Below are 26,668 nucleotides of genomic sequence, written 5' to 3' on the forward strand. Positions count from 1 at the left end.
AAAATTAGTTTCACAAAATGTTACATGGTTATAATTCAATATTACTGTATAAAGTATTTGAGAAATGCCTGGTAACTCTCTTGTGATTAGGTAATTTCATGACTCAAATCTCCTGTTACTGTTTTGATGCTAGCTAGCACTTATTAAGCCACCTTTTAATGCAAAAAAAAAACAAAAAACAAAACCAGAAACCAAAGAAACTTTTTTCAAAAGCATTAAAAATATCCACCATTTCATTTGAAGATGGAGAGAGCAAAGTAAGGGTAGGTTAAAATGTCTGTCAGATTGCATGGCTGAGTCTCTAACAAGATAAGTAATTCTTTTGTATCAATTCCTATTACCTTGGAAAACACTGGGCTCTACCAGGCAGGTAATTACTGTTCATATTATCTAGGGCCAACTAAAGTAGAAATTAAAGGAAGCAACTATAAAATCCACGTAGAAAAGACAAATAAGCAGCTCCTCATCAATTGAAAATTTAAAAAGATTGATTAGCTCTTTATGTGCCCAGCTGAATATGCCATTTAAACTCAAGGACCCAGCTTATCTCATGTTTGTTTTCTTCAAGTGGCTGCATATAAATAATGGCTACAGGCAGAATCTACTTCACGAGTGCATAATCTAGCCACAAGCAAATCACAGTGGCGCCAAACTCATACCTTTTTACAAGAGGAAAGTTTTAAACTGACAGTAAATGAACTGTGAAGTGAGAGGATGAAAACACTCAGCATACAGACACACACAAGCATATTCTGAAAGTGCTTCACATTACACTGTGCACTTACAGACCTCGCAGGGGCTGATGGACACAGAGTAGCAATTGTTTCCTTATCACCTCCATGCTTGATCACATGCCATCCTGTGCCATCCATTTCATCACCTTAGGTCCCAGAGACTCACAAGACCCAAGGCCTGTTTCTCACATGATTCCCTAGGATTCCGTCAGCTGTTGATGTTACAGGTCATGCATGGCAATCATTGGACCAACGCCACACAAGTTTAGATGTCTTCCACTCCCCAGTCAGAAAGAACACACGCAAAATTCCTTATCAGATAGTTGGTAAGAGTACATGGAAAATGGATTTTCATGTCACATATATTAGGAGAAGATCCCTGGCTTCAGGGCAAAGTTTAGAGGAACAACACATACTTACTGAAGACTAAGTGGATTCCAGAGTTCATCATTGGCTAGACTGATATTATTTTACATTTGTGTTACAAAAGGCAGATATTTAAGAAGAGTGAACATATGACCATACATATATGCGTGACTAGCAGACAACTGCTTCCTGAGTCAGTTGACCTGGGTTTTACTGTCCTAGGACAAAATGTGAATTTAAAGAGACCAAAACTTTCAACAAAAAAAACCCATATGTTTATAAAGAAAGATAAAAGAAAATCTCATAATCATGATTCTGTATGCTACTCAGGCATTGAAAAGGCACACTCAATGAAATTACTTTTCACCATTGGTTTCAGGATACAAAACAATTAAAATTAGAACACGCTAAAAGCTGCACTATAGTTCATGACATCTGCATGCCACACAAAAAATCAAAATGTAGTCTCACATAGGCTGATCATACTCGAGTATATTTATTACATTTCATCATTTATGATCACTTTGTTATAACTAAATTAACCCTGACATAAACTTTGACATTTTAAAAACAGAGAACATACTGATTTTTCATCTATGTTACTTACACGTGTTTTTTAATTCTCATGCAGTGCTCATAATTACGAGATACTACACATTCACCCTCACATTATGCTTAGTAAGAACCAAGCTCAGAGGGTAGAAAAATGCCAACTTCATTCTCCATAAACTTCCCATACATATATTAAGCCACTGTTCTTCTAATTATATACTTATGGTACATTCTTCTGTAAAATGTATAACTGTAGTCACATAACCATTGTTATGACAAGGCAACAATATCATTTCAGATTACAACAAATGAGACCAAAAGTTGAAGAGACCACAGCATATAAAAGTCATGAGAACACCACACACGTTTCAATGTTTTTCACTTTCCAGTCGAAAAAAACATGCACAAAGATTTTTTAGCAGATAGTTGTCAGAAGTGCATTAAAAAACTGGCTTTCAGGTCATGTATGTTGAGTGAGGATCAATGCCATTGAGGAAAAAGAGCAGTGTTCATTATCTTTTAGGTCTGTCTATATCATCTATAGCTGCTAGAAGTTTTTGTCTTGCTTTCTTATTGATATGGGATCCCAGGCAAACATTCACCAGATTTGTCAACTGCTTCGTTGAATATTCCTGCTCAAAGAAGAAAGATCCAAATTTAGTACCCTAAAAGGAATGTATCTGATTGGTGCAACAAAAGAATAGGCGGATATTCAGGTGCAGTGGATAGTTACTGAGCATTATAAACCAGTGAAAAACAGTGGAAATTACAGTTGGCAAATGAAAGGCAAATTGTTTACTGAGCTGTAATAGGAGGAAAGAAGAATACTATAGTACACATTTCAAATAGTAAGCACTAGAATCTGTTTTAACATGGCAAAGTAATCTGACATGCATATGCTTCTTACTACTTTGATGATCACACACTTTACACTTGTTTCTGTGATAGTCTTTGTTATTGAGTCATCAAAATACATTGACATTTCAAATTTTTTAAATGCTACTGATGAAGTATTTTTCTGGTCCTCTACATTCTGTAAACACTTCAGTTAAAAAAAAAAAATCTCCAACAAGAGAACAACAACTCTTCTAAGATACAACGAATGAATAAGGTAACAAAGAACACAAAGTCAGGGGAGCTGCAAATAAAATTAAGACTACAAGTATCTTTTGCAATCCAAATCCATCTGGTTCCTGAATTTCAGATATTGAATTGCCAGGATGAGAATAAACAGGGATTCATCAGAAATTTCTGCAGATTGATTTGGTACTGGAGGTTGAATAGCAAGAGTTCAGATAGGGAAAGATAGCTGTGTACTATTATCTAATAAGAAAATGTGTCTTTATTGAAGGTAACCACTAAATATAGTGCAGTTTCAAAACAGGAGAAAGAATTGATTTAAAAACTTAGCAAACTGCTCAGCTTGTGTATCTGATCTCTGAGAGCACCTGTCCCCACTTGGTAAGTAATCTCATTTAACCACTCAGCACTCAGTGAGGATCCATCGTCAGTAATCACTGGACTCAACATTTTGGGGAGTTTCCTTCAAAGACAGAAAAGAGTGTCCCTGCTGCTGCTGGGGAAATGTCACTGAATTACAAATATCAATCAGTTAAAGCTCTTTCAAAGTACTAAGCTGAAAAGAAAAAATCAGTCCACTATATTAAAAGGGTAAATCCAAAAAATGGGCATCATTCTTGCATCAAATAATGTGTATTTAGAGCTGCGCCTTTTCTCCTCAGCTACTTTGTACTCTTTCCCAAAACCCTTTCCTCAGTACCAACCCAGAAGTGTTTACAGCTTACTTTACTAAATGGATTCTAGCAACATTCAGCAGTCCATCTGCATCTAGGTTTAACATTTTGGTTCTCAAATGTCAGTGGGGCTAAACGTGGTGAAGTTTTTCTCATTCTGGCTTACTGGCCAAACTCATTAAAAATAACACATACATTCCTACTTTGCTTCTAAAGATCCAAAACCAACTAAGAGTGGGGACATTCACATAAGATTCAGGCCAATGTGAACATTCTAGGCTAATGTTCATTTTATCTCTTTACAGCGTTAAGGCCAGAAAGGATGAGTCTGAGCAGGTATATACAAATAATTCATTTCCTTACCCAAATGAAATAAAACTTGACTTAGCTTTTACGTATGACATTCATAGGTTAAGAAAATGTGAACCCTTGAGTTATCAAAGTAACGAGGATTTGGTGATGATTTTAACACATACCATATACAGAAAAGCTTCCCATACCAAGCACACTGAGTTGAACTGTGTCAAAAATTCGGCATCCTACGTAACAATAGTATTTTTCTTTATCATACAAAAGAAAAATAATCAAATCTGTATTAAAGGTAAAATCTAATGTAAGATGCAAGTTAAGTTTAGCCATTTAAATATTAATGTCTTCAATCATCACTAATACATGTCAGTGTGTACGATGTTACCATTTCATTGTTGAGGAGTACGAGAAGGTTTGTGTGAGGTTTAAGTTACATAATCGATTATGGCTTATGAATCATTTCATTGTTTCTGTATTCAATCTGTCTCAGCATTTATCAACTTCAGCCTTTTCCTATAATATAGTTGCAGGAAAAATTTAGCTAATGTCTTGACTTTGGCTGTATTTCTAGATAATTACAGTAACAGTTCACAAAGGGCTGAAAAAGATTTGATGAGTCAAAGGGTACTGCTTAGATACAGTGCCCTTAGTCTGAAAATGGTAAAGAACTGACCTAAGTAGTTTGTATTAAAAAAGTAAATGTTTCTTTATATTTCACTCTCATGATTTTGGATTAAATAACACACGCAACAAGAACAGCACGAAGAAAAAGGAATAAAAACTTAATTAACTGTTTTCCAGCTCTCACCCTGTGCTCTTTGATCCAGCGTTCCATGTCATTCTCAGTTAAGTAATAGGCTTTAATATAAGTTTCCACAAATTCTTTATCAGGAATGGGTCTAATATCTGTTAGTTTTTCAAGTTTCATTAAAAACTGTTGAAAATCCAATTGCATCAGGGCGCGACCCTCATTACTGCACTTCTTGACATTGGCATATCTAAGATGCAAAACAATAAAAAAATACATTATAGGATAATTAGAAGCAAAAACTGTCGGGTATTTGAAGTTTTCTCTAACCTATATTTGGACAGATTCCCCAGAAATGAGAGGGTTATAGGAAATACAGAACATAAGTCTTGAGTCAGAAAGACTGGGTTGTGTTTGTGCCCTGTCATTTTACCTATGGGGGCCTCAATTTTCTCATTTGCAAAGAGATCCAGTGAGTTCAAGGCACTTTGTTGTGCTACAGACCATAGTTCTCTGTATTCAATTAACATAATCGTCTGTAAGAAAGTTAAACTGGTATTCCAGTTAATCTGGCTGCCAAGAGTTATTATAAAACTAAGCTTTAAATACTTCAAAGTAATCTTAGTTTTATGAAACTGTTCAATATTGTAAGTATTCAATGCAAAAGAAACAAATGAAATAATTCTCCCATGAATACTCTGAAAACATAAAGAAATGTGTAAGCATGTAAGCATAGAAAGTATATACATATTTTTCGTGATAAAAAGTTTATAGACTTATTCTGACATTCTACACTACTGAAACAGTGTGTTTTAAGGTGGCCTAGTAATAAAGACAAATATACTAACCCTAACAATACAACACTTTATTATTCATTAAGTCAGTGTTTCATTTCTTCAATCAATCATACAAAACATGGAAAATTCAACTGTGGGAATGAGGTACTTACCCTAAAGAAAGTTACAAGAAAATAAAAGCTTATTTTATTTAAAATGACCAAGCTTTTTTTTTAAAAAAATAAAGAGTATTTTATACAGAAATATTTATTCACATTTCTACTTAATTAAACAAATTTATTTAAAATACTCTTCATGATTGTTAACACAGCTGTTTTATAATTTATAGCACCCTTGGTTTCAATACAGAGTGCCAAGACTGTTGTCAGCTTGTCACTGTCACCTTCCCACTTTCTAATACATTCTTTTGTATAACAAATGAGAACAAAAGGAAAATCAGACAAATGATAGTGTGAAAATTCAACTGATGTGCAATTCTAGAGCACTGTACAGGGTCTTTGAAATAGCTCTTTGCTTCTCAGGGATATTTCAAATGTATTACTGATCCTTATTTGTATCCTAGATGTTATGGGCAGAGTAAGCATGGTCTCTGAGTAAATGGGAAAATTACTATTAATATATCTATAACTTCAACACATGAAAGATTTATACAGCTTACAATGATATGATGGTGATTATTATTAATGATGATATAAGGGTTTTGAGGGCTGATTTTGCCATCAGAAATCAGGAGTACAACCAGGTGCAGTGGCTCACGTGTAATCCCAGCACTTTGGGAGGCTGAGGTGGGCAGATCAACTTGAGGCCAGGAGATCTAGAACAGCTTGGCCGACATGGTGAAACCCTGTCTCTACTAAAAATACAAAAAATTAGCAGGCATGGTGGCACACACCAGTAGTCTTAGCCACTCAGGAGGCTGAGGCACAAGAATTGCTTGAGCCCGAGAGGCGGAGGATGCAGTGAGCCCAGATTGCACCACTGCACTCCAGCCTGGGCAACAAAGCAAGATTGTCTCAAAAAAAAAAAAAAAAAAAAGAAAGAAAAGAAAAAAAGAAATCAGGGGTACATATGCCTTTAAAAACTGTGTGAACTTGTTACCTAACCTCTTTAAGCCTCGGTTTTCTGAGACTAGGTTCTCTCATTGATGAAACAGAATCATAGTACCTTACAAAGAGAGTTTATTTCAGGTTTGGTGATATAATCCTGTGAAATGTTTGGTTCAGCAAATAACACATAGTTAATGCTCAAAAAATGTTAGGTATAACAATCATCATCATCATAATTTTATTATTAGGTAATAATAACTGTTAGTTTTAACTTTCAGATAACCATTAGATTCTGCATTCCTCACTCATCTACTAGCTGGGTCTATGCCACTAGCAAGAAAAGAAAGCAGAGACAAAGACAGACACAGTGGGGTCTAAGGTTTTTTTCTCTAATTATATCCCAAACTTGTCTGCTAGTTATCATTATTTCTACTTATTCTCTCCAACCATTAATACCATATGTTATTCATATATTACAATTTGTCATTAAAGAAACAAATAATGCTTTCATGAAAAACTTACCCTTCTACGATAGTTCGATTAGCCAATCGTATACAATGTTCCCAAAGTATATTAGACACAGGCAAGGGTATTCGAACTCTCTTAGAAACTTCATTTAGCCTCCTGTTAAACTGCTCAAATTCCTAAGAAGACAAATAGTAGCCATTTGTGAATATCATTAAAATGCCACAATGCTCTCCCATAAAAATGGTTTAAATAAAAAAGATTTTAAAAGACTCATAATCAAACCAAGTAAAATAAAAAAAGATAATGCCAAAGATAATTTGGACTTAGTATGAAGGTCTTAAAAATATATATGCACTAGTTTGAATAGATGATGTTATAATACAGAGTATACTACATTTTATTGCAAAAGGAGTAAGTGTCATTAACTGATTAAACCATGTTAACAATGTCCAAATGTCTCAAAATTTTCTATGGTTGTCAGTACAGATTAATACAGCTGAATGACCTAATTTGGCTTCAAAAATATCTTCAAGAAACCCAGGTTTAAAAACATGGTTTGATATGTGTTCAGTTCAGAACTATTTGTGATTTGTAGCTATACTCCTCAGAGTGCAATCTAATACATTATCATTTTTCCTAAACATTTTTTAAAAGTAAATAATTATTTGGGTTGAGGATGTCATATCTAAAATGCTTGGGGCCAGAAGCATTTCTGGACTCTGGACTTTTTCCAGTTTTGGAATATTTGCATTATACCTACTGGTTGGGAATCCCAAATCTGAAAATCCCAAACCAGAATTCTGAAATGCTCCAGTGACCAATTCCTTTGAGTGTCATGCTGGCACTCAAGAAGTTTTAGATTCTGGATTATTTCAAATATTAGATTTTCGAATTTGGGATGCTCAACTGTATACCAAATGGTTAAAAAATCATACTCTATCCACAAATTTTTAGTACAATGGAAACAATAAAACACAGTTTCTATTACCTACAGAAAAACTGAATATTTTTATTGTCTTTTATGGCATGATCATACTAAAAATATAAATACATATACCTGATTTAGACAAGTCCAATAATTAGATGGAAACAGCAGAAGGTTTAGCCTTCAATGAATGTGTTTTTGGTCTCTTTGGACTATTACTATTTAAATATACTCATTTAATATTTAATGAAGTAAATGCTGTTGACTCTTCCCTGGCAATATATTTCAAATATAAGAAGGCTTGCGCCGGGGGCGGTGGCTCACGCCTGTAATCACAGCACTTTGGGAGGCCAAGGCGGGCAGATCATGAGGTCAGGAGATCGAGACCATCCTGGCTAACACGGTGAAACCCCGTCTCTACTAAAAATACAAAAAATTAGCTAGGCGTGGTGGCGGGCGCCTGTAGTCCCAGCTACTCGGGAGGCTGAGGCAGGAGAATGGCGTGAACCTGGGAGGCGTAGCTTGCAATGAGTGGAGATCCTGCCACTGCAGCCTGGGTGACAGAGCGAGACTCCGTCTCAAAAAAAAAAAAAAAAGAAATCTTAAAATGACATTTTTCTTTAGTTACCTGAATAGAGAAGCTACACAATGTTTAACATGACTGACATGTGTTCAACTTTTCTAACAATACATAGGAGAAAAAAAATCTAATCTGATCACCACTCAGGCAATCACATAATGATAACTGTGTTATCCTCTGCTCTTCTGCTTCTTCTTCCTAAATCACAATTTTTCTTGCTAATTTATTTTTAACAATTAATTGCTTTTAATCATTAAAAAGAAGTGGATTGTCAATTCATGAAATTTATCTTCGAAAAATCAAAACTGTATAAATAATTGCTCTTTGTTGTTTCATTTCATGGATCTAGGAGAGTAGTAGTATTTGTTACTGTATTTATTTATGCATTCCTTAAACTGCTTTGGATTTCAAGAGTCATAATTCAATATTTTTCATCAATATTTAAAAGAAAGCTATATGTATAAAATGCTTTCTGTACAAAATAACATTCTACTTATTGCTGAATTCAATGTTCAAAAATGCTTGTCATAAAATGAATCATACAAACATTTCATTTTTCTTATGATTCTTTTGGGGCAACATAAGCAAACTGTCCAGACTTAGATGCTGAGACTTAGAAAAGTAACAGAAAGAACAAACGTTATCACAGATAATTAATCTTTATGCTTAAAGAAGGCCTTAAGCTGCTAAAAATTGGGCTAGGTTAATAATCTGAATAACACGAGTTCTTTCTTATAACTGGAATAACAAATAACTGAAAAAAGCAGCCTCCTCATAGTATGTGTATTTGTTGAGCACAGAAGTCTTTTTCTCTTGCACCTCTATAAGGTCCATGGTTAGTATGTTCTATGGTCTGAATGTTGTGTCCTCCCTAAATTCATATGTTGAAATCCTAATCCCAGGGTGACAGTATTGGGAGTTGAGGCTTTTTAAAAGTGATTAGGTCATGAGGGCCAAGCTCTCACCAAGGGAATTAACACCCTTATAAAAGAGCCCCAGAGAGTTGCCTTGCCTTTTTTATCATGTGAGGGTACAGCAAGGTGACATCTATGAGAAATCGGACCTTCACAATATACCAAATCTGCCTGAGCCGTAATCTTGATCTTGAACTTCCCAGCCTCCAGAACTGTGAGAAATAACTGCTCTGCTTATAAGCCACCTAGTCTGTGGAACTTTGTTGTAGTATCCTAAAGGACTAAGACAGCATGTCACAAAAAATAGAACCACTTTTTCAAAAACAGAATTGTTAAAAAAAAAAAAAAAGGGGGTATCATTATTTATAAATCACATTTGTCTTTTACATTCCAAATGAAAATTTGCAATTGAAATCTCCTGGGTGCTCTAGAAACCAAGTTATTGCTTTGATTATCTTTCAAGGTCAATAATCTCTGAATTCCAGAGTGGAAAATATAGAGCACCCTTGGTATCACTCCCCGCTAAGATCTCTATGGAAACTCCTAGCAATTGCTTACTGATGTTGGCATGATTAGTCCCGGAGTCTGGAGACAGCCTCACGGTCTTCAACCTAGGCCTCCGAAGGGGACCATAAATTGCTGGGAGTTGGTGACTGAAGAAACTCCATTACCATCTCCATTTTAAATCTATGGTTCTGTTCATTGGTTCTCAGATGTCCTAGGCTCTTATTTGTTGACTTGGTCTAAGCAGGTAAGAATGATTGTGTAAATGAGATTAAAGTGAGGAGGTTAAGAAGGGACATTTTTCTTTTCAGTTACAAAAATGAAAAAATTTTTTCTGAAAGTTACTTTCATTTTCTCAGATGCTCTTTCCACACCTTATTTCCTTACTTCCCGCAGGCCTCATCTCCAGTCTCACCTTATCAGGGTCCTTCTCCGAGCATGACAAATACATGGTCTTCCTCTTCCACCCACATCCTGTCATTCTTTGTCTCTCTTCAGATGATTTTGGTTTTTTTCACAGCATTATTCATCATCTGACATTATATCTCAATTTATCTCTTTACTGCTATCTCTGCCCTGGCATGTAAATTCCTTGAGGGCACATAAGTTCCCGAATTCACAGCTATACTGCCAGCACTTCTATCAGTGTGTGGCACATGCCAGGTGATCTACAGGTATCTATTCATGCATAAGTGAAAAAAAAAACCACAATTCTTTCCAGGAAACGTATACACACAGGTCACTGACTCCAAAGAGGTGTTTGTATGACACACTGCAAAAGTAGTGTGATTTTCTACTCGGAATAATCAGAAGCATGGTCTCTTGCTAATGAATATTATGCTAAACTACAGAAATAATTTCTAATTAAACTGAAATATCTTCTTGTCATTATAGTGATGGCTACTGAGATTACATAATATGAAAGTCAGCCACGACATACAACAATTCAAAATGGGAAACTAGTGAACAAAGCTAAAAAAGTCTATGATGTATTCTTAGATCTAATAGAAGACAAATTCAGAAAATAAGCCTATTTCAATTCAGGGTCTTTAATACCACAATGCTAGAAATGTGGTAATAACTATAATCTAACTATTTTAGAGCAACTGCAATAAAGGAACACTTCTCTTAGTAGATTGATCTTTAGCAAAGGTGTTTCCCAGAACACTTGCCTTTAATAGTGCATCTACATATATGTTGTGCTGTGACATAATTTCTTTTACATCCCATTTCACATTAGCCATGAGGAGCAGCATCTGTTCATAATCAAGGGCTTTACCAGCCACAATCCAGTAAATTGGTTTGCGTAGTTCACTGGCAGTTGAGACTGTCTGAAATAAATTTCACAGAAATGGAAACAATTATTTTCTAAAAGTATCATATTGATAAAGAATACTTGCCCCTGTTTCCAGTATATATCATATCTGAAAATAAAACACTATATATTTGGAGATTTAAATTACAAAAATATTTTAAATATTTGAGTGAGGGCAAAGGCCTTACTCAAAACATAATTTTGAGACATTCAATAAACTTGAAGCCATTGACACTGCAACTGTAAAAGAACTAGAGCTCTTCATGGAGCCTAGCAATTACTTCTCAAATTCTTCTACTTCTCTCCATTTCCACTGCCATTACATGATGTCAGGATTCCACCATCTCTCCCCTGCAATGCTGTAGCAGCCTTCAAATCAGTTTTCCTGTCTCTAGGACTGCTGTCTACAGTTCTTTCTTCACAATGCCCCCAGAAAACTCTTTCTAAAACACAAATCCAGCCATGCCACTCACCTGTTTCAAACCCTCCAGGAGCTTCCATGCCCTCCAAATGAAGTCCAACTCCTGAAGCAGGGTGCTTTATATGCCAGTGGCTCCTGCTGATTGCCCCAGCCATCTTTCTCATTCCCAGACCTCCTCCCTACTCCAACGAGCTTTCCTCAGCTGTTCGCATGCACCATGTTCTTTCTCACGGGTCTTCACATATGCCATTCCCTTTGTCTAGAACCCATCCCTCATTCACCCTCTCTACCTTGCTGGTCCAGTTTAAACATCACTTCCTCTAGATAGCCTTTCTGGATAACCTTCTCCCACCCAGAACCTCTCCTGTCCTCCACTCTGGGTTAAATACCCTCATGGCACTTTCCCCTTACCACAGTACTTATCATGCTTTATTTTAATAGTTTTAACTGGTGCTTTCTCTCTCACTAGTCTAAAAGTTACATGAGGTGCTCAATAGTATGTATTTAACACAGGAATTCATGAGTGAATAAATGAACACTCTATCTGGCTCTCCTGGGTTTTCAAGACTGACTTCTAGTTAAACAAACAAACAAACAAATCTAAATAATCTGTGTCCTATCTTGCTCACAGTTGAAATGACATACAAGACGATATCTGACCTGAGAATAGAACTGCTGAAGAAAGGGCTTTTTGACTGCAGGCATCACAGCATCCAGATGCGGCTGAAGGAACTCAAACTGTTCAGCCAAGAATACCCTAAAGGGAATAAATAACCCACTGTGTAAACAAATTGTGTAGGATTTAGAGCCTGTCATGTTTTCATATAAGTATTTTTTTTAACATTTCTGAGCAAAACTTTAACAATAAAAATTACTTTCCACTTTAGTGGATGACCCTGTAATACCACTTGACATGTTCATTTATAATCTACACAATAAATAATGCTGAGTTTATGACTGAATGGAAGTTTAAGAGAAAGAAAAGCAACTTCAAAGGAGCCAAGCAGCTTACGATGAGGTGTAGGGTCATGTGCTTCAAATGTAAGATGTGAGCCCAGAGTAGCAGGTTGAAAAAAGAACACAAGGGTATTTTTTAAAGGATTTCTTTTAAAGATCTCATTCAGTTATATACAACAGACTCTTGAAATCTCAGATTTAATATCTGACACTTTTAATATCTGCCACTTTTCAGAAGTAACCCCAACATTTCTAATAGGCAGCAAACTGTAACTTGGCTGAGTATCACAAATGAACGACAGGTGCCAGAGGCTGGATACAGGAATGGGAGTCAGTGGGCTGGTGAAGGAGCCTGGACTACTGCCTGCAGATGCACTGCATCCAGGCACTGTCTTTTTCTGCTTTTTGTTATTAATGCAAAAACTCTTACGTTATATTGGACTACATTTTATAGAAATGCAGAAGTTATATGCGTTAATTGTATTAATAACTCTGGGGATTTATAAAGGTCAGGAAGCATTCTTATTGATGTCAAGGGTCAATTATACTTAGCACTAAATTGACAATGCAATTACAGCTTCTCCTAGGATCATGAGTCATCAATAGGAAAATATGAAGCATAGTATAACGCTTCCTAAAGCTATACTTAAAGCATGGATCATGTTGTTAAAGACTGAAAATTAAAAGATTTCCTTCTTTCCATTTCTATAACTGAAAAACCAACCATGCAGTTTAAAAAATCAATTGGTAATCTGTGTTAGAATATACTTGTCAGAAACATATAAGTGACATTTAGAAGTGGTAGATGTATGCAGCTAACTAGAAGTCTAATTAAACAATGCTTACTTTTATAAACTTTCTTAAATATTTAATGGCAATGCAACTGTTTTGAACAACTTACAAGGATTCCGTGGCTACAACTCTTTCTGCCAACCCATACAATGTATCCCCAGATGTCAAAACCACCAGGTGACTGAGGTGTGGACTTGGCACCTTCTCCTTTCTTTCTTCTGCTGCTGTGAGTGTGGCAGTAGGATCAGCAGAAACTTCCTGAAAATACAATACATATATAACCTGGAATAACAAATCTAACAGTAATAAATCACGTGATTTTGACATAACTAGAATTAAAATTAAAATACTCTTGGGGCATACGTTAATTACATTTAGATTCCGTTCTTTTTATCCTGCTGTCATGTTTTGTAACTATTGGAACCTTCTTTTTAATCCTAATTGACAATGAGCCTATATAATATCATCCAAATCTAAATGCTACCATCTGTGCATGACCTAAAGTCTGTCAACACAAGGACTCTTTATGAATTGACAGATGTTTCATAGCAACAATAGTGAGATGGCCCTCAAGAACTTGTAAATGAGAGAAATATGATTACTCCTTGAGAACCACACTGATAAAATCCAAAATTATGGTTTGATTAACCATCTCGCACCTAAATTTTAATGAAGTTTACCTTGGTATATAATCTCAAGGAGGCAGGACTAGAATGAAGTTATAAACTGGAACAGAGCCAAATGTATTGTATATATCTGGGGACAGACTACTGATAAGAAGGAAGATGGTCAATGTGAACAAAGGAAAGGGATACCCAGGAAGCAGGATGTGCCAGGCCCTTCAGCACTGTCCAGGAGAGAACCACTGATTCAGGTATACAGCCATGTAGTCAATAGGAGTGATACAGTCTAATTTGTGGTCAGGAAAACTCATCAGACTTCAAATTTCTCAGTTTTACTTTCGTCTGATGATATACTCACTAGAAATCTTCTCATTACTAATTTACCTTTCTAGGTATTCTGATGCCAGGCAAAGAGTGCCTTGGATATGAGTTATGTACATTCTTTGACTTCATATAAACATACCCTATATTGTAAACAAACAGGTTGGCAAAGGAAGAGTTTCAAAGATACACTTACTCAACTTCACCTCAATACATAGCAAGGGACTCATTTTTTACTAAGCTCTTAGCAAACAGTTAAAAAAACAAAAACACACTTCAACTCACAGGCACACTGGCCATCTTTTTTTGCCAAGAGGGTGGGAATATCTTGAGATCATGGGTAAAGATGCACAAGGCTGGCTACCTGGAGGAGCTGACAGAGTACCAGAAGACTGCCAGCTCAAGAGTTACCAATCACTCCAAATATTTCAATATTTAACTTAATATAAACTTATTTCAGTGAATAAGTTTCCCTTTGTACAGAGAACATGAAAGAAGGCTGTTTAGAATACTGACATCATCATAATAGTTATTTGAATAGTTGCCGCATTACACGTCAGAGAAAGAGACTTTTAATTATTGTTTTCTGGGGCACAAAGGAGAGAGGTCAAGGCAGTGAGACTGTAGGAATCTTAATGTTACTGATGACAGTATAATCCAGAGTCACTTCACTGTGAAGGTCATTAAGAACTTTTATAACCAAATATATTTCTAATAACAATGAGCTTGAATTACAAATGTTCATTATACTTTTAGTTTAAGTATAGAGTTTTGCAGTACTGACATGGCAACAAACTCCATTCATTACATTTTGAAAAAAAATTTCATGAGAGAAATTTACAAAAAGAAAAAAAGTAGAATAAAAGCTATGTAAGTTAAGCAATAGCTCATAGTACAAAAGTGCAGCTATGTTTTTTAAAGTTAACCTGAATACAAGTTAACCCCTGCCCCCACTCAAAGTTTTAAAATGTTGATTGAACCATAGAATGACAGAGTTAGAAGAGATGCTAAACATTATATAATACAACCCCTGCAGTTTATGTACTACTTTCAGTGTGGAAAACACTCCATGGTTATCTCTATTATGGAGTTTAAAGGTGAGAACATATGAGTAGGCAGATAGCAAAACTAAATGTTTAAATGCAAAATAGCTTTAAAAGAACCTCAAAGAAAATTTAGCACAAAACTGGATGTAAACACATCTAATAGTGTACAATATATAAAGCCAGATTACTTTTTAAAGCAACTTTATAGTAACGAATCTCCAATTATTTTCCATATGAATAAATGAGACATCAAATGCATACATATAATTTACTCCTATAAATTTAGCAAAATGCAAATAAAATTTATAAAACCTTTCAAGTTAGAAAATGGTTTAATTCTTTATCTTTTTTTTCATTTCCTATCTTCTCCTAAAGACAGTGTCTCTTTTCAATCTCTAATTACTCAATTAGCATTTAAAAGTTAGTTTGAGAATAACTGTGCTTCCTCTAGGGAGAAGCAGGATCATGGATCCATGCAAGTTAATTAATGTCATATCTCCATCATTCATTTCCCTCTAAAAAGGAAATAACCCTACTCCAGCAGAAAAAAAAAAAAAAAGGAGAAAAAATTTTTACAAAATTAAATACTGTTTGGCACCAATTGGTTGTCTATCCTATTTAATTCTGGTAGTTATTGATAAGAAACAAGTAAGGAACCTTAAAGTCATTCACGACTCCCCTTCTTCTTCACCTTCCACATCCAATCAATCACTAATCACTAAAACATGCCTAAACAGACACCTCTCATTTGTTCCTTCCTGATATTACTATTTAAACAGGTCACAGGTTCCTTAGCAGTCTTGACTGGACTATTCTAAAAGCCCATGAATAGAGAGCTCTGTCTCTAGCTTCTCCTATTTCTATGCCAGTTTCCATACAGTTAACTGACTGATTTTTCAACAATACTGATGTGAACTTTCTCAAATAGAGATGTGATCATAACACTCCCTGGTTTTAAAGCCTTAATCCATTCCTTCCAGGAAAAAGTCTAAACATGTTACCATGATATTACCTGTTTACAACTAACTCTAGCCTAAAACACTGTTTCCCAAATTATCTTCCCCCTACTAGAAAATAAACTCTACATGGGTAGGGAGTTTTGTCTGGCTTCCCCACCTTCCCCTACAATTGTATCCTTAATTCCTGGAATAGTGCTTGGCACCATATAGAGTGTTCAACAAACAGACACTAAATAAACATTTGTTGAATAAGGGTGGCTCACGCTCCTATTTCCTTTAGGGATCTGCTTCAGTGGTCCTTCCTAGAGGGATCTTCTCTTAACTGCCCAAATAACATTACACCCTTTCTCTCTCTGTACTTTTCACCTAACTTCTTCATTGCTCTCAACACAATCTAACGTTAAATTAGATCTTCATTTATTCCTTAACTACCTCCTCCACTCTGGGGGCCATCAGTCTACCACAAAGTACCTAGGCATGCAATATGTATTGTTGAATGAATTAGTAATAAAGATAGCTATCCAACTATCTTGTATCTCATCCTGCACCCTCATCACATAGCTCGTTTTCTGTCTGCTTCCAATACCTCTTATAGTGTTCTCAATTTTCTTCTTAGTTCAGAGTTGTAAATAACTATTTCAGAACAAGTCAAAGAATGATGAGGAGATGTAAAACTCTGAAACATGAAAAACGAATAAAGGAACTGGGAGAAGAAAGGACTCACTTGGGCAAAATGGCTAGGCTACTTAAAGTGATCCAAAAGAAGTAGAGATAGAAATAAGAGAAAATAGTTCAAGAGATAAGCATATTTGGTTACATTATAACAAAGCACATTCTACCAGGCAGATGTAAGGCAAGCAGGGCTGCTTTGGGTGGTTATTAGTTCTCAAAAAAACATCACTTGAGATGTTCAAGCAGAAGCTTATGGTTACTAGGTATGTATGAATGCTGTACAGGTTAAATGAGCACAGATAAGTTTCCTTCTATGAGTAAAATCTTGGAAGATTATACTCCAACAGTATAACAAAACTCCTTCTAAGCATCAAACACTTCTGCTTTTAAAATAGTGTATAATTAAGCTAAATCTAATATGAATTTTCTGACAATATTGTATAATCTCAAACTCAAAATAGCTCAAGGATCTCCATGAATACCAAACACTTATAATAGCAGTTAATTTTAAATTTCACTCTTTCGGATTAGATATCATATACACAATATATCTATAAAACTAAAAGTTTCTTTGAATTTAGGTACTAACTAGTTAATTAGGGATAGAACAGGGAGGTGGCTCTAGAAAATAATGGAAGGCAAGGAGAGGGTATATCTATAGTCTGAGAGAATACAGTTATCTTTCATATGACAAAAGGAGCCAAAAGCATTTACCTAACTACCTCCTTAATGCCTCCAACACAAATGCATTGAGTTCCCTTCTACTCAGGGAGCTCTTTCACAAAAGCATTCTTTAGAAGATCACTGGAATTGTTGCCCCCACTTCAAAAGGCTTTCATTAAAATACCTTCCTTTGTTCCCAGTTGTATGCCTGGCATTTGAGGCATAAAATTTATGATAATTATTTGCTTAAAGACTAAAGTTCTGTGTTTATATTTAGGAAAATACGCTTGAAGAGAACAAGAGAGTTACGAAAATGTCAAGCTGACATAAATAAATGGTATGTGCTTACTGCACACTTAAATAAAAAGCTGCTAAACTGGCTTTTTCAGTTTACAAGAGTGCAGTAAGTAAAGGCTATAACCCTTTAAAGACTGAAAAATGAAACCTTAACCACCTTTATTCTCACTGTGAGAGTCACATTTTTTAACCTTTCCTACCACCAATGTGCTACTACAAAGAGAATTCATATTTATGAATTTTTCTGGACAAATTTATTATTATCAAAAATTTAAAGTTGGCTAAAGGCCCCGGTGCAGTGGCTCACGCCTGTAATCCCAGCACTTTGGGAGGCCGAGGCAGGAGGATCACCTGAGGTCAGAAGTTCAAGACCAGCCCAGCCAACATGGCGAACCCATCTCTACTAAAAATATAAAAACTAGCCAGGCGTGGTGGTGACAGCCTGTAATTACAGCTACTCGGGAAGGCTGAGGCCGGAGAATCTCTTGAACCTGGGAGGTGGAGGTTGCAGTGAGCCGAGATCTTGCCACTGCACTCCAGCCTGGGTGACAGAGTAAGGCTCTGTCTCATAAGTAAATAAATAATAAATGAATAAATAAGTTGGCTAAAGGTCTTAAAGCAAACAATTTAGTTAGCATAACCAAATGGGTTACTAAAAATTCACCTTCCTGCTGTCACTATCACCTATACCAGCTTCCTTTCTTACTTTTCCTATTAGACAACTTTTCTTAAACTTTTATTTGATGTGACAAACAAATTTTCTTAGTTTACACTGAATTTATATGATAAATTATTTCAGGCAGCATTTTTAAGACCACAATGATTCTATTTTGCCTTTTACAGCTTAAAGAGAAGTAAAACTTAGAATATCTATATGGAGAAAATAAAATTACCAAAAAAGTATTCATTAAGATTTTAAGTGACATGCAAGAGAAATACAAGGAAAAATATTACTTCCATCTAGTTGGTTTCAGATTGACTAAGCTATAAATTATTTCAGTAGCCAAAGAATGCATTGAGTAGCAAGAAATCAATTAATGCATTCTGCCAATGTAAATGCAAATTAATGAAGTGAAGAAAATTAATACATACCAGCTTTAAAAATCCTGAGATTTGGGAGGCCGAGACGAGTGGATCATGAGGTCAGGAGATCGAGACCATCCTGGCTAACACGGTGAAACCCCGTCTCTACTAAAAAATACAAAAAACTAGCCGGGTGAGGTGGCGGGCGCCTGTAGTCCCAGCTACTCGGGAGGCTGAGGCAGGAGAATAGTGTAAACCCGGGAGGCGGAGCTTGCAGTGAGCTGAGATCCGGCCACTGCACTCCAGCCTGGGCGACAGAGCGAGACTCCGTCTCCAAAAAAAAAAAAAAAATCCTGAGATCAAGCAAGTTCTAATAAATGACAAATACATTTTCTAAAATAACAAACCAATGTTTATCAGTATGAGTAATCATTATACACTATGTGGCAATTTCTGAAGCAGAAATCCACATCTTAAGGGTCAAATCTAGAACTGGAGTTTGATGATCACAAGACAGTAGCTAGCAGGAATGACACAGAAATGCCAGGGTGAATGGCTCTAGTGGTAAAATTTGGCCCATTAATCTTGGGCCTTTCAGTCAGAAACAAGAAAAACTTTAGCTGTGGAATAAGATCTGGAGAATAAGATTTGATGCTCAAGGTTATACTTAAGTATCGAATAAGAAGAATCAAAATTGAAACACAGAAAACTGCAAGTGGGGCTGAGACCAGTGGATTTTACAAAACAAAGACTAAAAACAAAAAAGAAAAGAAAAAAGAGAAACAAAAAGGCTGGGTCAAATAAGGAGCCTTGACTCTGAAATTGAAGATCAAGGATTAAACAAATATCATAACCAAGGAAACAAGCCAAGTTATGCCAAGAAACAAGAAACTGAGGGACTGGAGTATATTCATCTACTCTATGAACATTTACTGAAGCAATGCTATGTGCCAAGGTAAGTGATATGACTATATTTTTAAAAATATGTTGGGTAAAAGGATCTCCAAATGTTAAGAGAGAAGGATACCAGTTATTTCTTCTGCCCAAACAGCGCTCACCTGAGATATCAGCACATGCCTCACTCACTTTATTCGCAGCTCTGCTCAAGATCCCCATCCTATCACTGCTTCAGTTTTGTCTTAGTATTCAATGAGTATCTGACACTATGTTATACATTTGTTTGTCTCTCTGCTCCAATAAAATACAAGTTCCAAGACAGGAAATATCTCTTCTGTGCACTGATGAATTCCCAGCTCTATAACAATGCCTGGCATATACCAATTGTTACAATAAGTATTCCTTAAAAGAATAATCATGGCTTTATAAAAAGCTTCAATAACAGAAGTATGCACATAATGTAGAGCTTATGAAAAATGAGGAAAATGATCGCTTGTTTGTGTTAGGTTGAAGGAATAAAGGAAAATTCAGAGAAGCCTGGGGTTAAAATAGATGTGGAGAAACATCTAAACAACATAAACTTCGGGCTACAGTGACCAACCATGAGAAAGTTTTTCTCATTTTAAATGCTTATGTTAGCTGGAACACTACAGGAGGTCAACCCTGTGCTGCTCTCTAACCTGTCTTCTTAAAACATGCACTTCATCCTATGATGATAGTCAAAAACCGGGCTCCCTACTACACAGCAACTAAACCCAAACTTTCTCCTTGAATTTCAAAGCCATTTATAAAGTGTCCCAAACACTCAATGCAACCTAACTTTGCAGCATATACCAGTGTCCCAATCCTAAGATCTGTCAAACTTCGTACTGCACCCACCTCAAGGCCCTTGCTCACCCTGTGTACCTTAATTTAAAGACTTTTCCCTTTCCCATTAATCCTAAGCCTGGTCTTCGAAGTCTAGCACAAGTGTCACTTCTTCCTTTAGTCCTCCTCTGATATTAGTTTTTCACATAAACTTTCTTTTCTTTGAACTTGTGCTAGACATATGACCAATATCATATTCTTTTATGTATACTAGTTTTTCTCTGATCAGACTATAAGCAATCTGTTTTACTTCCTATATGTACTCATTTAATTCTGAGGACTCCGCTACTCAATATACATATAGACACATTTATACAAAACTGATTGAATAGCTAATTTGCATTTTATATAATCCAAAAGAATATATTCCAATCCATTACTTACTAGATCAATAAGGCTTTCTTGTATTCTGTTTAGAGTTGTTCTTAGTCTACTACTACTAAGGCCGAGTCCTGTGGATTCCAACTGAAAAAGAAAAAGGCTTGTTACATCATTCTAGAGATCATCTTGCAAATGTTACATCTTCAAATTAACCAAGGTATTTGATGAGTTTTCACTCAGATACTTAGCCTTCAGAGGGTTTCCAAATTGCATTTACAAATTCTAATACATCAAGCAAAGGAGTCAAATCTCAAGGGAACCAAAGAAACATTTACCTGTGTGCATTCACAGGACACACTAACAAGTATCAATCTTAAGAATTATCAAGAGAGTTCTCCAGAATTTCTTTCTCAAGAGTCATTATGTTTAGTTGTAAAACTTGAGATTTTAGATAAAGATATTATACTCTGTTGTATGTAAGATATGCTGTGCTGTGTTCATGTAGCAGCATAACAACATAAAGTTATTTATATTTTTTGCTCATTTATTTTTCTTATACAAATTAGTGATAGCTTAAATCCTCATTCAAAAATCAATACAATTTTCTATTAGGCTTGGTAAACATTTCACAGTATAGATAGAAATCTATTCACTACAACAAAGCCAAAGCATTTATAAAAACCTTCACAAGAGCATAACTGAGAAGAGTAAGAATAAGACATGAAAAGCCAGTTAGTCAGCTCCCTGTGTGATGATTCCATTGATGAAAATAAAGGTAATTTAGAGGTAATCATACATAGTTAAAGGCATTTGGAAAAATGTTACAATGTTCTCTATGAGCCAATAAATTTAAAACATTATTAAGAGTAAGCTATAAAATGTATGTCATTAACATAGTCAGAAATTATGTATGTATGACTATGTGACTATATACACACACACAAGCATACATGAACATTTATTATTCCTCTTCTTCTCCCATTTGAGACACAAGAATGAGAAATTATTTACATGTGTCAGAGAGTCTTAAGTGAAAATAGTTGTGCCATAACACTGTGCAACAAAACATGAACTGATTTTATATGCTAATTTTATGATATGTAATACCTTTTATTTTCTCTAGGTTTTATAAACTTCATTAATCCATTTTTCTTCTCTTTTCATTAAGGTATTATTTATATATAAATTACATTCAATCTTTTTAAGTATAGTTTGATGAATTTGGTAATTGCATACAATCTTGCAACCAGCACCATAAAAAGATAGAGTTTTCTCACCCTTAAAAATGTCCTCATACCCTTTGCCCTTATCCCCTTCCCTCACCCTTAACCACTGACCTGCTTTCTCTCACTGTAGTTTTTGCCTTTTCTAAAATTTCATATAAATGGATTCACATAGTATATAATCTTCTGTGTTTGATGTGTTTTACTTAGAATGCTTTTGAGATTCATCTGTGTTGGGTCTGGTGGTATTTTGTAGTGTTTTATTGCTTCATTGTATTTAGTAGTATGGATACAGTACAATCTCTTGTTCAGTTTACTTATTCGGTCAACTAACGTTTGGGTTCCAGGTTTAGGCTATTTGAATAATGTCACTATGAACATTCATGTGTGTGTCCTTTTCTGGACACATATTATTTTCCCTTCTCTTGGGTAAATAACTAGAAATGGACTTTCTAATTAATATACTAAATATGTTTTTAACAATGTGGTACTTCCACATTGTTTTCTAAAGTAGCTATACTGTTTTCATTTCCACACACAATGTATGTGAATTCTAGTTGTTCCATGTCACGGACTAAATGTGTTTTCCCTCAAAATGCACGTTGATGCCCTAACCCCTAATGTGATAGCATTTGGAGATGGGGCTTTTGGGAGATAAAATCAGTTTTAGATTAGGTCATGAGGGTGGGTCCCTGGTATGATGGGATTCATGACATTTTAAGAAGAGACACTAGAGAGTTTACTATCTCCTTCCACGTGATCAAAGGAAAGGCCATGTGAAGACACAGGCAGAAAGCAACCATCTGCTAGCCAGAAAGGGTGCCCCCCACCAGAAAAAGAATTGGCCACCACCTTGATCTTGGACTTCCAGCCTCCAGAACTCTGAGAAATAAATTTCCGTTCTTTAGCAGCCAAGTCTACACTATTTTGCTACGGAAGTTGGAGCAGACTAAAAGACTCCACAAACTTGCCAATTCTTAATACTGTCAGTGCTTTTAAACTAGCCATTCTAGTGGTTGCACAGACGTATTGCAATTGCTTTTAACATGCACTTCTCTGATGACAGGATGTCAAACATCTTCTCGTGTGCTAATTAGCCATTCTCATATCTTCTTTTGCAGTGCAGATACTCGATAAAATCTCTTCCCATTTTTTAAGTGAGTTGTTTTCTTTTTGAGCTATAAGAGTTGTTTATACTTTGTGTGAACACGGCCTTTCTCCATATGGTTTGCAAAATTTTCTCCTGGTCTCACTTGACTTTTCGTATTTCTGCCTCTTTAGCAAACGTTGTTAACCATGAGGAAGCCCATTTTATCAATATTTTCTTTTATGCTTCATGCTTTTTGTGTCTTTTCAAAGCAGCATATGCCTAACCCAAATGTCACAAAGATTTTCTCCTAGTTTTTTCTAGACGTTTCATAGTTTTGGAACTTCTTTAGGTCTTATAAACAATGTTTATATTCTTGTGTATGGTATGAAGAAGGGGGATTGAGGCTTTGTTTTTCTTTTCGTACTTATATCCAAGTGTACCCACACCATTTGCTAAAAAAACTATTTTCTCTAATGAACTACCTTAGTGCCATTTTTAAAAATCAATTGACCATGTAAGTGTGTCTATTTCTGTTGCACTGATCTACTGTTAGGCCAGTACCATACTTTATCAACAACTGTAGCTCTGGATTAAGTCTTTGTGAAGTCAGGTATAAAAATCCTCTAACTCTGTTCTTCAAAAATGTTTTGGCCATTATGAATCTTTGGCTTTTTGTATCAATTTTAAAATAAACTTCTAAATTTCTTGAAAAAAAAAAAACTTGTTATAGTTTTGATTGGGATTGTACTGAACCTACAGATTTGGGGAAGACTGCCACCTTTACAACACTGAGTTTTCTAATATATGCACATGGTGTATCTCATTATTTATTTACATAGCCTTTAATTCCCTTTCTAATGATTTAATATTTTCAGTGTACAAACCTATCAAGTTATCTGTTAAATTTCTTAAAAAATTTTGATGTTACTGTAAGTAAAGCTTTTTAAAAATTTTTTTCATTTTCAAACTGGATTATTGATTTCTGTATACTGACTTTATATTCTAGCAGTTTGCTAAATTATTTATTAGTTCTAGAAGCTTATTTGTGGATTCCTTAGGGTTTGCCATGCCATCTGCAATTAAGGACAACTTAACTTCTTTTCCAATCCATATGCCTTATATTTCTTATCTTATGACAAAGGTTAGGATCTTCAGCACAATTGTTTGGGTTTTTTTTTTGTTTGGTTGGTTGTTTTTTTTTTTTTCTGGAGACAGGGTCTCGCTCTGTCCCCAGGCTGGAGTGCAGTGGTGTGATCACAGCTCACTGCAGCCTCGACCTCCAGAGCTCAAGCAATCCTCCTGCCTCAGCATCCTGAGTAACTGGGACTACACGTGCAAGCCATCACATTTGGCTAATTTTTGTCTTTTTAGTAGAGACTGGGTTTCACCAAATTTTCCAGTCTGGTCTCGAACTTCTGGGCTCAAGCAATCCTCCCACCTCAGCCTCCCAAAGTGCTGGGATTACAAGTCTGAACCACCCTGTCCAGCCTCTTTTTTATATTTAAAGTACGTCTTTTTGTTTTTTAGTGTGGACTTTGTTTTTAATCCATTCTGACAATCTCTGCCATTTGAGAGTTTAGTCCATTATCATCTAATGCAATGATTAGTTGAGTTTGCACCTACTGTTATATTTTATCTCTATTTTCCCTCCTTGGTTCTTCCTTTCCTGCCTTTTGTAATTATATAAATATATTTTTAGATTTCTACTTTAATATTCCTGTTAGCTAAAGAGTTAAAGTTATTTGTATTATGTTTCATGGTTGTCCTATGGATTATGATATTCATCACTGCTCTACTAATATACAGAAATCTTGCAATCTTATACGTCCACACCCTCCCCACATACTTTGTTATAGTTTTTAAATGTAATACATCTACATGTATTATGAACTCCAGGAAGACTATGCTATGATTTCACTGTTAAACAGCCCTGTGGTTTATAAAGAAAGTAAGTGGAAAAAGAAAAAATTATCTTTGAATTTCCACAGGTAGATTCCATTACCAATGCTCTTCACTCGTTTCTGAGGATCTAGGTTTTCATGTGTTATCATTCCCCTTCAGTCTCATTAACTTCCCTTAGGAATTTTTATATGTCCCTTGTGACAAATTCTCTTAGTTTTTTGTTCTTTTAATCTAAAAGTATCTTAATTTCACTTTCATTTCTCAAATGATGTTTTTACTGGATATAAAATTCTGAATAGACAGTATTTCTTTTTCTTTTGTACCTTCAAGGTACAAAAAGCCCCCATAGCCTTTTAATGGGAAGTCAGCTGTTAATCAGATTATTGGTCCCTTTTATATAATATATCTACTATGTTTTTCAAGAAAAATTTTCATCATAGGTACTCCGCTGTACATTTCTTTATGCTTCCTCTTCTCGCTGTTCATTTAGCACCTTGTAGCTGCAAAATTTTGGCCAATGTTTTTTCAAATATTTTTTCTGACTCATTCTCTCTCTCTTCTTCTCCATCTAGTATTCCAATCACATGTATGTTTTACCATGTGATATAATCAAACGTCTGTGAGATTTTTTTCCTTTCAATCCTTTTTTACGCTTTTCACTTTGAATAATTTTGATTATCTTTATGTTCACATATTCTTTCTTCTGTCATGTCCATTTGGCTATTAAGTATATAGAGTAAACTTTTTTGTTGTTTTTGAAATTATATTTTTCATTTCTAGGATTTCCTTTTTTTTTATTATTATTGTCACTACCAGAATTTACTATTTCTCTGCTGAGATGTTCAAGCATATAAAATATATTTTGTTTTAATTCATTGAAGACAGTGATAAAAGCCCATTTAAAATCCTTATCCCTTGGTTCCAGTATCTTAGAGTTAAACTAGATTGATTTGGTGCTGTGTCTGTTACATAAAGTTAGATTACATCACCGATTTCATTCTGGAGATTCTGGATACTGTCATTTTTCTCCCATAAACATCATTTCCTTTGTTTTCAGTACATAAGTTTCTTGGCTGGGCTTTAACTATAAACTGTCTCTTGTGCAGCAGCTTTGGTCTCTGTTTATATTTTTTTCTTTCACTGAGCTGCAGTCAGTTTGTTCCATGTAATCATGGATCATGGAATCACATATTTCACAGTCTGAGATATAGGTGGACTGAATTTGGAAATCCCCTCTCAGGATTTTTTTCTTTTGAGCCTCCTCTACTATTTTTAGTGTTTCCAGTTTTCTGGCTCCACTTTTCCGATTCTCCAGTCCATAAAAACTTCAGGTCTTCCTGTGCTTGTCTCTACCCGTGGGCCACATGGACTGCACTTAGCCCTGAGCTAAAAAGCCACGGGGATAAAATTTATTTTCATAGCTCCCCTTTCTCCCATCTGCAGACTAGCATGGACCCCTCACCAGAGTCTATTTGCTGCTTCTGTTTACTCTCCAGTGTCTTCAAATAGTTGCCTTTTCTATAACATTCAGATTTTATAGTTGTTTTCTGCAGGAAATATTATCTAGAAAGGTTTTAGTCTG

At 35.4% G+C, this 26,668-nt stretch overlaps 1 protein-coding gene across 2 annotated transcripts in view; it reads right to left on the bottom strand.

Annotated features, from left to right (window-relative positions):
* Positions 1-1,067: 1,067 nt before the first annotated feature.
* The window catches only part of VPS50 (VPS50, EARP/GARPII complex subunit), a 119,918-nt gene continuing 94,317 nt past the window's right edge, over positions 1,068-26,668 (bottom strand). Inside the window, exons 23-29 of one of the 2 annotated variants that reach the window (XM_025378811.1) lie at positions 20,935-21,015; positions 13,292-13,440; positions 12,094-12,190; positions 10,870-11,028; positions 6,829-6,950; positions 4,524-4,713; positions 1,068-2,284 (exon numbers count right to left, since the gene is read on the bottom strand). In XM_025378811.1, the coding sequence (XP_025234596.1) occupies positions 2,165-2,284; positions 4,524-4,713; positions 6,829-6,950; positions 10,870-11,028; positions 12,094-12,190; positions 13,292-13,440; positions 20,935-21,015 (918 nt within the window). In that variant the 3' untranslated portion in view covers positions 1,068-2,164. The remainder of the gene's footprint in view (positions 2,285-4,523; positions 4,714-6,828; positions 6,951-10,869; positions 11,029-12,093; positions 12,191-13,291; positions 13,441-20,934; positions 21,016-26,668) is intronic. The other variant, XM_025378810.1, reaches the window with a different exon arrangement.

The sequence above is a fragment of the Theropithecus gelada genome, chromosome 3 (genome assembly GCF_003255815.1).
Source record: "Theropithecus gelada isolate Dixy chromosome 3, Tgel_1.0, whole genome shotgun sequence".
Classification (NCBI taxonomy): Eukaryota; Metazoa; Chordata; class Mammalia; order Primates; family Cercopithecidae; genus Theropithecus; species Theropithecus gelada.